The 11,485-nt window shown below is 45.7% G+C and overlaps 6 protein-coding genes across 6 annotated transcripts; 3 read left to right on the forward strand and 3 right to left on the reverse strand. All coding sequences in view use genetic code 12, as the record gives it.

Moving 5' to 3' along the window:
• Positions 1-306: 306 nt before the first annotated feature.
• On the forward strand, positions 307-1,038 carry CJI96_0002231 (uncharacterized protein; the record flags this gene model as incomplete). The annotated part of the gene is made up of 1 exon (XM_029035748.2): positions 307-1,038. One exon carries the CDS (start codon positions 307-309, stop codon positions 1,036-1,038), a length of 732 nt encoding a protein of 243 aa, XP_028890990.2.
• Positions 1,039-1,295: 257 nt separating this feature from the next.
• Positions 1,296-2,558, forward strand: CJI96_0002232 (uncharacterized protein; the record flags this gene model as incomplete). Its single annotated transcript, XM_029035749.2, has 1 exon — positions 1,296-2,558. The coding sequence occupies one exon, from the start codon at positions 1,296-1,298 to the stop codon at positions 2,556-2,558; it is 1,263 nt and encodes a 420-aa protein (XP_028890991.2).
• An 80-nt stretch (positions 2,559-2,638) lies between these two features.
• Positions 2,639-3,814, reverse strand: MTM1 (Mtm1p; the record flags this gene model as incomplete). Its single annotated transcript, XM_029035750.2, has 1 exon — positions 2,639-3,814. The coding sequence occupies one exon, from the start codon at positions 3,812-3,814 to the stop codon at positions 2,639-2,641; it is 1,176 nt and encodes a 391-aa protein (XP_028890992.2).
• Positions 3,815-4,150: 336 nt separating this feature from the next.
• On the reverse strand, positions 4,151-8,407 carry KOG1 (ubiquitin-binding TORC1 subunit KOG1; the record flags this gene model as incomplete). The annotated part of the gene is made up of 1 exon (XM_029035751.2): positions 4,151-8,407. The coding sequence occupies one exon, from the start codon at positions 8,405-8,407 to the stop codon at positions 4,151-4,153; it is 4,257 nt and encodes a 1,418-aa protein (XP_028890993.2).
• A 698-nt stretch (positions 8,408-9,105) lies between these two features.
• On the forward strand, positions 9,106-9,612 carry CJI96_0002235 (uncharacterized protein; the record flags this gene model as incomplete). Its single annotated transcript, XM_029035752.2, has 1 exon — positions 9,106-9,612. The coding sequence occupies one exon, from the start codon at positions 9,106-9,108 to the stop codon at positions 9,610-9,612; it is 507 nt and encodes a 168-aa protein (XP_028890994.2).
• Positions 9,613-10,103: 491 nt separating this feature from the next.
• CDG1 (Cdg1p) lies at positions 10,104-10,817 on the reverse strand (the record flags this gene model as incomplete). Its single annotated transcript, XM_029035753.2, has 1 exon — positions 10,104-10,817. One exon carries the CDS (start codon positions 10,815-10,817, stop codon positions 10,104-10,106), a length of 714 nt encoding a protein of 237 aa, XP_028890995.2.
• Positions 10,818-11,485: the final 668 nt, after the last annotated feature.

Consider the following 11,485-nt stretch of genomic DNA (forward strand, 5'->3'; position numbering starts at 1 on the left):
TGGAGGAATCATAATCATCGGGCGATAGTACTCGTGGTGGATGTAATACTACCCTTTCCGATTTCGCAACCATTTATCTGTACAAGGAGTTAGAGATACACACATAAACTGACCAACTCATGCAATAATAAAGAAGCCATCAAACTCAAAATACCAGTGTCATTAATGCAAACTCCAACTTTTTATACGTAGAGTTGTACAACCGTATCTTCCATTGCCATGGCCACCTCCTCCTTCGCTTTTCCCTGCACCTGGTTTCAGCAAATGAGAATCACCTTCAACAAGCTCCTACTAACTCACACAAAAATGCTGCAACGAGCCATTGGTGTAGCTGTTGGTCTTGCAGCTGCTTGTGCTACAAATGTTGCAGTCAAAAATGATACTGGCAAAAGAAGAGCCTTCTACGAAGACGAAGAAGCCGTCAACGTGTTCCCCGGAACTACGACCCCATTGGACGCTGCTGCTTCAGAGAAGCTTGGCCAGCAATACGTGCTAGAAGGCGTTACCGTGAGAACCACGAACTCAGTACAGAATGCCATAAAAAGTGCCAGAGAATCTGTGGTTGGAGCATTCAGGTGCGCTGAAAACTGGCTCAACAACGGCAAGGCCAAGTACATTGAATCTGAGCGGTCTGTTAGTGACACGTTGAGCAGCTTGCACGAAAAAAGAGAAGATCTTCTTCCTAACTCCATATATATCGCCGTGGCAGGATTGTCAGGTAACATTTTTGCCAGAAACCGTGGACCTATTGCAAGGTTTTTTGTGCCCACAATACTAGGCTTGGGTGCATTCAAATACTTCTTGCCCCACACATTCAGCAACACTGTGGGTCTTCTTTGGAAAGTAGAGCAAAGGACGTTGCCAGAAGTAGCACAGCAGCAAGTTTCCGCATACAACACTGCTCATGAATGGGCAAAGAAAGTCGAGAGCTCGGCCGTGGAAGGCCAGCACAGGGTCAGTCTGGGGCTCGAGTCTGCAAAAAGGAAGCTTGCTTCGGCAAGTGGGTTGAATCTCGACGAGGAGGTCACCAAGAAATGATGCGGCGACTAGAGTAGGTGAATCAGAGACAACGTAGATAGAGGGCCGGTGCTCACAATACAAAACGAAGTTTACCTTGTTAAATGTAGTCAGCATGGTAGAATATTACCAAACATCAATAGATATCTTGAAACTTTTTATTTTGCACTCTAGCTAAATTGTGTAAGTTCCTTTCTCGTGAATACTCATAGTTACGCACTTTTTGCAACCATTTGCAACCATTCAACAGAACTCACTAGATCAAGTAATCCGCCGTCATGGACGGCCAAATCCCATATTCCGATCATGGAACCGTTGCTTCTCAAGGCACTGCCGTGGGTAAAATTTTCAACGTGTTCAACAGAAAGCCCAAGGACTTCTCCTCGGCAGATATCTTGAAGCTCATGAATAAAACGAACAAGAAGAACAAGCAGATGGGAAAATACCAAGGAAGACTCATCGAGGCCCTCCGTCTCTGGGGAATAAAACTCACCGATGTCAACAATAGGAACATGATTTTCCACTACGCCGAGGTGCTTGAGAGTTTGAACCTGATGTTCAGAGACGAGGCTCCAAACGCTACTGTCCATGCACAGATGGTGAACGTCAGCAGCAAGGAGGCAAAAGTAGGTGAACTCTTTGACAAGAATGACAAGCTCCTCAAACGTAAGAATTGGCTCATCTCCAAGTACGGCCTCAAGTGCAACCAGGTGCAGCAGGTGGACGACGAAATAGAGGATAACCTAGGTAGAATCGAGATTCTCAGGGAGCAGGTGTCGAAAGCATTGAACACCCATTTGCAAAACGCCTTGGACGAGTATAATCACTGGCTTACTCAGAAGTGTATCTATGTGCAAATGGCATCTACCAGAATGCAAGGCAACAAGCATGGGATCCGCCCAGACTCTGAGATATTTGCCATGAAGGCTCCTAGCAGTTTGCAGACGACTCCAGTGTTTCGAGGGCAGCAGCTTGATAAAGCATCTTATGGTTTGAAGAAATTGGTGATGGAGAAGTACGAGAGTAACCAACCAGTGGACAATTACGGGAAGACAGCTGCTGGTGCCCAAGGTCCTGACTATGGGTCAGGACCTCGTGGGCCACTGAAAAGAGATCGAGTGCCTACTATATTTGAAAAAGCTGCTCTGACTATACTTGGTCCCAAGAAAAAAGAAATAGGTGAGAGAAGCGCTGATGCTCTGAAGAAGTCTTCATCTGCGGTGGGCCTTTCTGGAACAACAAAGAAGGATTCCTCTAGCAGCGAACGGCCTAGCAGGTGCGCTTCGACAGAAAACTCTCCAGAGGTTGGCCAATATCGCCTCCCCTGGGGAAGAGATGATGCTAATGTCTCGAAATATGCCAACAGGCCCAAGATGAGTGCTGAGGACGCAGATAAGCTTAGTAAAGCCGAGTTGCAAAATGAATGGGCCAATGCACGCAATGATGACGAAGATAACTTCATAGAAGAAAAGATCAGAGGATACAATGGAGGAGGCTCAAGGAGCAATTTTTTCGCAAACCATATGCCTAGTTGGACTTAAAAACCACGCTGAATGAAATATGTCTACACGATGTGGTGGTACCCTGAATTCTAGTTTCTATAATACATGCAAAGTTCCTTCTACATCTTGTCCTTGAAGATCTTCTTCCCAATCTCGTATGATGATATCATTATAGCACACAGTGGGGCGATCTTCATGACTCGGGGGCCGAAACCACTGTATAAGGCCCCGATTCCCTCATTCCGATAGATCTGTCGAAGGAACGAGAACATCAGCTTTTTTGTGTGAGGCTTTTCTTCAGTGGCTATCTGAAGACGTGTTTTGCCAACGTCGAACGGATTAGTGAAAAACGCAGCAATAATACCTGCCATAGATCCAGAAAAAAAACTGGCAGTAAACACTTTCCAGTCGTCCTGGTTAGAGGCAGAAAAATCTACCTTCAATGCACTTCCAAACCGGTCCTTGAAGAGCTCGTAACACAGCCAGTAGATACCGGAGAACGGAACATCTCTCCACAAGGTGATCTTCAATCCAGTGAACATTGAGCCAATACCTCGGCTTTGTACAGACAGGCCCAAGTCCCTGAGCAAATTCTTTAAAATTTGTGATTTAGGCTGATCATGACGCACTTCTGATAGGATAGATTGTAGTCTCGTTTTTAGTAACTCCACTGGCGCAACCACAGTAGCTGCCATTGTACGTGCAAAGGAACCGCACAAAAGTGGATTCAACATTTCTCCCTTGATAGGAGACCTGTCCCTGATGTACTCATAACCAGTGAAGTAGATGATGTTGGATGGGACGGCCATAAACAATGTCAAACTAAGACCTCGCCAGAGCGTAGTGAGCCCCTCGTTCCTGCTAATCACAGACATGCCTTGAAATGTGGACGTGATCCGAGGGCAGCGTTCTGCAGACTCACAGTAATGATGATCGAGCCAAAACACTCCAGGCGGAGAGCTTTGTAGAGTAGAAGCGGTCGCTGGTGCTGTGGATGCTGAAGTGGCGAACTTGGAAGATGTAGATGCTGACGACGATAACGAGGACGCTGCCTGAGCACAGCACTCAAAATTCAGCATCACCTCCTGTTGTTGGACTCTGATTCTGACAACGTCGAACGGCGTAACCACGAGAGAGGTGATGAAAGAGCCAGAGCATGCTGATACCATTCTTTGGATGGCGGTTATCTCTTTTGACTTTTCCAGCTGTTGAGTTTGCGTCGGAAGTTTCCTCGGCCGCCGAAGTTGTAAGTCTTCATCTTCAATGGCAGCCGCTAGTTCCGATGACAAAGACATGGATAGGGTGAAATCGATAGATGAGTAAAACTTGCAGCTCTATCTGACAAGCAGGCTTACTTTTTCATAGTGTAGTGGTACTGCACATTGTCCATTGTCTTTAGCCAAAGCAATGATTGACTTAGCGCAACGTGCTTGTGGTATGTATGATCAAATGGTCGTGGATAAGAAAGTGTCGAACGGTAATTTCTCAAAGAGTTTCCTCCTTTATTCATCTGTAGAGTTTGCATCGACGCTTTGAAGCCCGGAAAGGTTTCCGGCCCAATAATCTGGCAATCCTGATCACTTAGTGCGAATCGGACTAGAGCGGTTGCAATAGACGATAGCTTTGCGTCACTAAAATTCTTCAACGATATCACTGCACAGATATACGTTGATATGGCCGTCCTGGTTGTAGTTCGTGGCAATCATCATCCTATGTGGATGGAATGCTACCCCAGATAAGTAATTCAGTGTTCTGTTGGTCAAGTAATGATCATGAGGGTTTCGGAGAGTGTGAATCATATCTCCTGATGTAGTCCATATATCCACCAGCTTGGAAGCTGTAGTGATGATTGGCGCGTGTTCGTGAACATCCATGCAACGAATGTTGCGTTCGTCGCTTCTGAAAGTGAGCACTGGTTCGGTGGAACGGATATCGAAAAGATTCACGTACCCATCGGAAGATCCACTGGCAAGTTCTCTAAAACCACCACGTTGTAAGTGCACGTTGCGGATTGAACCGGTACCCATATCCTTGATATTGCCTCGTCCATTCTGCCATACTTTTACCATTGACTCTCTCGCATCAAGCCTTCTATCGTAGACTCGTAAACTTCCATCATCAAATCCTGCCACAAAGATGTTGCCTGCAACTTGATCTGAGGTAAGGCAGGTGATGGACGATGACGAACGAGCGGGTATATCGATTGTGCAAAGCTCTCGGGGGGCATCCCAAACACGGATGATCTTGACGTCACCACTGACCAAAAGTGAGCCTCTGGATTGCTGCCATTCACTGATGAGTCCAGAACTCTTAGAAGTAAGGAGTAAATCAGTCAACGCTCTCCAAGCGGTGACTAACTCAACATCCTTTTCATCCTCGTCAAAGTGGAAATTCTTATAAATTTTTATTACACCATCCGATGAGCCCGTCATAACCAAAGGCACATCGTCTTCATTTATGAATTTGATATCCGTGATCTTTGTTCCAAACGGATTGCCATTTGAAAACTTCTTAACGACCTCTTTGCCTTCCCAGTTCCATACGGAAACATTGTCCTTCTCGTCTGATGCGACTAGTAACTTTTCAAATTGCATGAACTTTATGAGTTTGGGTTGCGACTTGTTGTTGAGAATAGACAAATCTCTATTCCAGTCACCCCTGATCGCCATCTTCTTCTGTGGCTGGGTTTCTTGAATGGTGCTTTCGTTTCTGTTTCTTCTCCAAAGCCTCTTCATGTATTCTTTAGAGCCTGGTTCATCTATCTCTGTCTTTGACATTTGGGGCTCCTGGAAGTATTCACAACTATATTCAAAAAAGCCAGATTCTTCTGGTAGCTCAGGTTCCTTTTTGAAATTTCTTGGAACATATCTTGGCGTCTTTGGCTTGTATTCTGAGCCATAATGACTTGCCACTGGCCCAGACTTCAACATACGGGTGAAGTTGTTGAGCTCCGCATCATCATTTATCTGGAAACTCTTGAAAAGTTTTGAAAGACTCAAGCGTTTAAGTTTGGAGGAAATTGATGAGGTTTCCAGGGCATTGTCATGATCGACAGTGCGGTTGTTCATGTTGCCATGAGATACCGCTCTGGTTTTAAGGGACGTCCCATCAATGGTCAAAGCATTCTTTCTGTTGAGAACTGATCCACTAGATGCTTGTCTCTTCATGCCAGCTGAATTCTGCATCATCATTGGCTGCCGGTTCATGATAGGCTTCACTGGTTTGAGATTCTCTGAGATGCTGATGGTGGACTTACTCAATAGATAATCTTGCATTTCCTCGACGAGGTCACTCAACTCACTTTCATTGAGTTTCATCATTACTGAATCGATAAGAGTTTCAGCAAGCTGCTTGACCTCAAGGTGTGGGTCTTCAGAAAGAATTAAGAGCGCCTTCCATATGGAGCTGAAGATAGAACCATAGGCAGGTGACTTTTTGCGGAACTCTTGAAGGTTATTAGGATTGTCGATCAAAACAATTTCTTCTTCGAGTTGATTGAACGCCACCACCATGAAAAATTTGCTGTAGATTTTGACAAACCTGTTGATGAAGAACACAATCTCTTTTCTCACAATAGTTGAACCGTCACCCATGAGTCTCAAGATGACGTTTGCAAGTTTAAGATCCTGCTGCCTCAATTCGTCTTGTCTCAAGTCAGAGTTCATACCATTTCCCAGATTGCCACCCATTTTATTTGGCGAACTGCTTACCAGCTCATCCGGATCTGTTAGGAAAGTTGTCAACGCAACTATAATCGAGGTTCTCACTTCAGGGATTGGGTCATTGATCAATGTGAGGAGCCTGGCCAAATAGCCATCCTTGTAGATTATCCATCTTCCGTCTTTGTACTTATACCAAAGCTGTGATAGAAGCAAACAGCACCATTGTCTAAGCAATGGGTTCTCACTCAGCTGCAAAAACTTGAGACAGTTGCTGACAAGCTCTATGGAAAAGCACAAACGCTGCCCATTTTTAAAGTCCTTTATAAATAGTGTCAAGATAAACGCACTCATCGCTTTGTGATCATCATTCACCATGACGGATGCACTTCCTCCATTTGAGCTATTCATATTACCTCCTGGAGCTCCCGGTGCCCCGATCGAGTTTTGTGGGGATGAGTTGAGAATGAGATAGAAGTAGTTGTAGCCTTTGTCCTTGCAAAGCTCTTGCTGCGTGTTCTTGTAGTCAATAGCCATGATTCTCGTCCAAATGAAAATCAATACCGGCTTGAGTTCTTGTGCTGGGCTCTGAAGCAACTTGAGAACATATGGGAAAATGCCAATGGATAGTGATAAGTAAACTGCCCAGGGCCCTAAGTCTAAAAACTTGGAGAGTAATATGAGAGCACGCAACCGATGAACCTGCGAGAGAAGGACCTGCAAGACGATAGGAAGCTGTTCGGGAGGATTTTTTGTGGATGGTCCCTCGTACTTTAGCCAGATATCAAAAGCAGTGAGTTGTTGCTCGAAAAATGTAGAGTGTTGATAATTAGAAAGCATCGGGTGTTGTCCCGGGAGTGGTTGTTGTTGACTTTGCTGTTGGGAGAGAGAAACGCTTGCTCTGCTTCCATTGGCCGATGAGGAGCCATTTACTTCATGCAAGTTGAGAGGCGTATGCGAAGGTGCTGGAGCTGGAACAGTGCATGAGTATGGATCAGGATTATTGTTTTTAATCAACTGTGCGAACACCTGATCTATGGCCAAATCCCATGAGTTCCACATAGAATGGAACCTGACTGATTCGGGTAATGGCGGATCACTCACAGGATTGCAATTAAAGTGAGGCATCACACGTTTTGCCAATAGGAAGTTACGGAAAAGCGCCGCAACCATAAGGTCTTGTCGAAAGAGTTTTTTGAAGATTGGCCTCAGAAGCGAGGTCCATGCAATAGTATCTGTAATAGCTGTGAAAATCCAGTTCAACTCACCCAAAGGCGTTCGCCGATCCGTTAGCTTTCCTGGTATGATGACATTACCATTGCTGTTCCTTGGTAGCATCAGGTAGTATGAGTCCTTGAGAGGCAGCTGCATAATGAACCATTTTATGGAAATGTCAATTGGGCATGTTAAACAACTCGTAAACATGTCAGCCGGTAGTTCTGGACTCATGGGGAGTGTCTCATTTGACTTGCATGCCGCTAACTGAATCGAGTCAAGGTATGCTGATGTTGGTGAGGGAGCGCTCAAGTCGTGATTCCCTTCGTTATCATCATCAATACGCTTTTGAACAAACTTTTTGAAATTATGCACAATGTTGCCAGCAGAATTACAGTCGTAAACAAAAATTACTGGTGCCCCAAGCCACGTTTGGAGATCATACAAGGAAATTGGGATGTACTGAGTGTAGCCCCTGTTGAACACCCATATCTCTCCGCTGGCAGTTGGCTGAGGTACACCATGACCATTATAATGGAACAATATACGTTCCTCCTTAGCGTTTCGTCTTAGTGTGTTGCAAAACCTCTTGACATCCTCTACGCATGGGTCTAAGGACTGCTTATAACGAGTTCGAAGCGAAAGCGTCTCATACTGCGATTGCAAGTTCTTGCCGATGGCCTCGATTGCTTTCTTTGTATCGGGAAACGCTGAAGGGTCACACCACGCCTCTAGCTTTGCACAAGGGTACGTTTTCATGATATCTGGAGGGTCAACGCCCAAGTTGAGACATAGAACCAAAACAGCACTAATGGTCTTCTGCCGCTCCTTCATGACTTTCCAATCACGAATAGCCTGATAGTTCTTTGAGAATTCCGGCAGCCGCTTCATTTCTTCCGTGACTGGGTTGCCATTGGTGTTATGCCGCTTATCGTCGAAGTATATATAGAATGTGTTGGCAAGAGACAGAAGAAACTGCTCGGAGTTGTAATCCTCGTCAAACCCATGGCGCATTTTTGTGTTGAGCGGCTGGAGAGGCCGCGGGCCATAGTAGACAAGCGACATGAAAGAGCCGAGGATGGAGTATTGAAGGTGAAGACACCGAAGAGGATCGTAGATTTCCTAGTGTGAGATGTGTGGCAGGTGTGTGCAGGAAGATAAGCTGGGGAAGGAGGTGGTCAAAGAAAATGTACTGACTTTTTGAGGGACGATGTGAAGCAAAGTGGTATGGATGGCCACAATCCCGATCAATTTGAGGTTCTCTATATAAAATTAGGTGGTGGGGTGAAGATGTGCCAGTGGCAGATAGTGGTTCTCGGAAATGGCTGCGAAATTGCCCTACTCACATAGACTGATGTTATGTAGTGGAACATAGCACTGTGAGGAATGAAAAAATGACTTCATTCATCAAAGCTTTTCCATTATTTCCAATGAACTGGAGAATCTTTTTGCTCTGTCAATTCTCGAGATCAGAAGTGTACCAATCGTGTTGTCTTGCTTTGCCGAGACTATACGATGGGAGCAAGAAAAACGATACAGACCCCGATTCCGTGCATGATTCAGGAGCCCATCTAGGAAAGGCATTGAGTCTAGAGATTCTCCCTTTTCGATTTTAACTTCACCCTCACAATGCTTGATGTCTTCTTCACCGGTTGGTCCACCTCTTAGCCTTGTATGAAGTACCTGTGCTCCTATCAACTAGTTACTCCTCTATGTCCTCTGGAAGTGAACAGGACTCTAGCAGCTATTCCTCAGGATCAGAGTCAGAGAGCAGTTCAGGGTCAGATAATGAGTTAGGTGTTCTTCAGAGACCGGTTTTTGTGAAAAAGACGAAAAAGGCATCGCAGGGGTCTGATTCTGCTACCTCTGTGAAAACAGACACGGTTCTAGCAAAAGCAGAGTTTCAACAGAATCTCGAGCTGAAGGAGGTAAAAACGTTAGATTTCGATGGCGTGGACGACACAGACGACATTGATCCGCAGGCAGAGTTTGAGGCCTGGAAGGAGAGAGAGAGGCTACGAAAGGAAAGAGATATGAGGAGGGCAGAGGAGAAGAGAAATGAAAAAGATGGCATATATTTGGATGAGGCATCCATTGGAAGCAAAGGTGGGGTGTTTTACAGAGACGTGGATGAGAACCTTTTAAAAAGAGAGTCTGCTGAAGTCGAGGACTCTGGTGATCACTCCCGACCCACAAGGTTCAAGCCAGGCAAAGTCTGAGGGCCAATTTAAACCGACAGGGAAGCTAACAAAGTACTCTAGTACAACCGAATACAAGAGCTGGTTTTTGGTCAAATTGACTCTTCTGATCGTGTCTGGTAATAATTTCATCGCCCAAGGATGTAGCCGCCCAAGGCGAGATACGGGCATCACCGACATCATCTTAAAGTGCTTGAATCTGATGTGACGTAGCTGGTGCTTTGTTTTCCGATAACGATAATGTTTGCTATTCAAAGGCTGCAAAAGGAAGTAGGGAAGTACTAAACTGGTGCCGCTGTCACGGGATAAAATGCCTACACTGTCACTGTTATAATGATATTATAAGTTTCGTACCTGACATATAAAGCTTTCGAGTGACGAAAGCACTTCTTGGAAGTGAAAAGGGCCAACAAGGAGCTGAAGAATGCAACAGTTTCCTTGGAGACTCGATGCAAAAAAAAATAGGGCAATAGAATGAGGAGCGCCTAGCCCTTTTGAAAACAAGCCAGTGCTCAACACTCCAGGGCTCCCTTGGCATTCACCAACTGGCCCTGCCAGCTGTAGTATCTGCTCATGTCGACATGGTGCTTTCTCGCCGTGCCCAGCTCGTACATTGAGCAGCCGTACAAGCTAGCATATGGAGGCGTGTAGAGGTGCAACGACACCGCAAAGTCGCTTGTCTCGTTGCTGATCTTGTGAAGCCCAATGTCATCCAGGATGTAGCCAACCTCATTCCTCTTCAACGTAGACACTTGTCTGGGCACCATTGGGTGGCCCTCGTGCTCAGGCACATCATAGAGCAGCTCAGTGAGCTCACCTTTGAGAATCTTCATACAGCAGTGAGCGTTGGCATGGTCGTGAATGGCAGAACCCTTGCCTGGCAGCCACACCAATATGAGCAAATTGGCGTTCCCGTTGATATTCACGATGCCGTTTCTTGTGTATCCCTTTGTAGCATCGCTCAATGCAAATTTGCCCCAGTGAGCCTCCTTTGACTCGTACTTGGCCATGATATCCTGGACCTTCTTGACATCGATATCCTTCAGCGCGAGGCCTTTAGTCTTGCCCAAGAGGGCCTTGAGCTCAGCTATGAGATCGCCAAATTCATTTTCTAGAAGCAAGTTGTCATCGGATTCATCCTCAGTGTTACCAAAAGTTGGCACAGGCTTTTGGAGCATGTGCTGGTTCAGCGAGGGCACATTCAGCGAAGGGTTAATTGAAAGCATCTTTTTTCAACTGTGGATTGTGGATGAAATACACAAAAGAGAAAAATGACTAGAGAGTGAGAAGGAAGTGATAAGAATACCTAGATTTCGTCCCGTATTTATATTCATAGACCCAATAAAAATGACACGAACACAAAACCAGGCACCATAATGCGTCCATGTGCATAAGACAGGTATAGCCAGATACTGCCCTCTGAAAGGCCAGCGCCCGCTGCACTTGCCTAAAGCAGTAGGTATCCTGCAGACAAGCGGGAATGGGCGGCCCCGCTCACGAGCAAATTAGACGAGTTGTGACCGGTCCCGGCGGCACCTTCCGAAAGTAGTATGCGCCGACATCCAGTAAGTCGGCCCATCCTCAGAGGGGGACGCTTTTTCGCATCCGCCTTCATTCACAAATACGAAGTCATAGATGGATTGGTGGCTTCAGCTCTTCATGTATCACGGCGGAGTCAAAATGTTTTATTAGGTGTATAAACAACATAGTATCTTTAGGACTGCCTGAAGTCAAAAACCGCGGTTAAATTGTCATACAGGCTCACCCGCACTCGTTCTCTCTTCCTCATCAAGGTAGCTAGTGCAAAAGGTGAAGGGAATGCTAACCTACGCTCCAGACACGCTAAAAAAATTCCAAAAGTACCTTTGAGCACCTCTCACTGTGAGAATTTCAA

This window comes from Candidozyma auris, chromosome 2 (genome assembly GCF_003013715.1).
Source record: "Candidozyma auris chromosome 2, complete sequence".
NCBI classification, from domain to species: domain Eukaryota; kingdom Fungi; phylum Ascomycota; class Pichiomycetes; order Serinales; family Metschnikowiaceae; genus Candidozyma; species Candidozyma auris.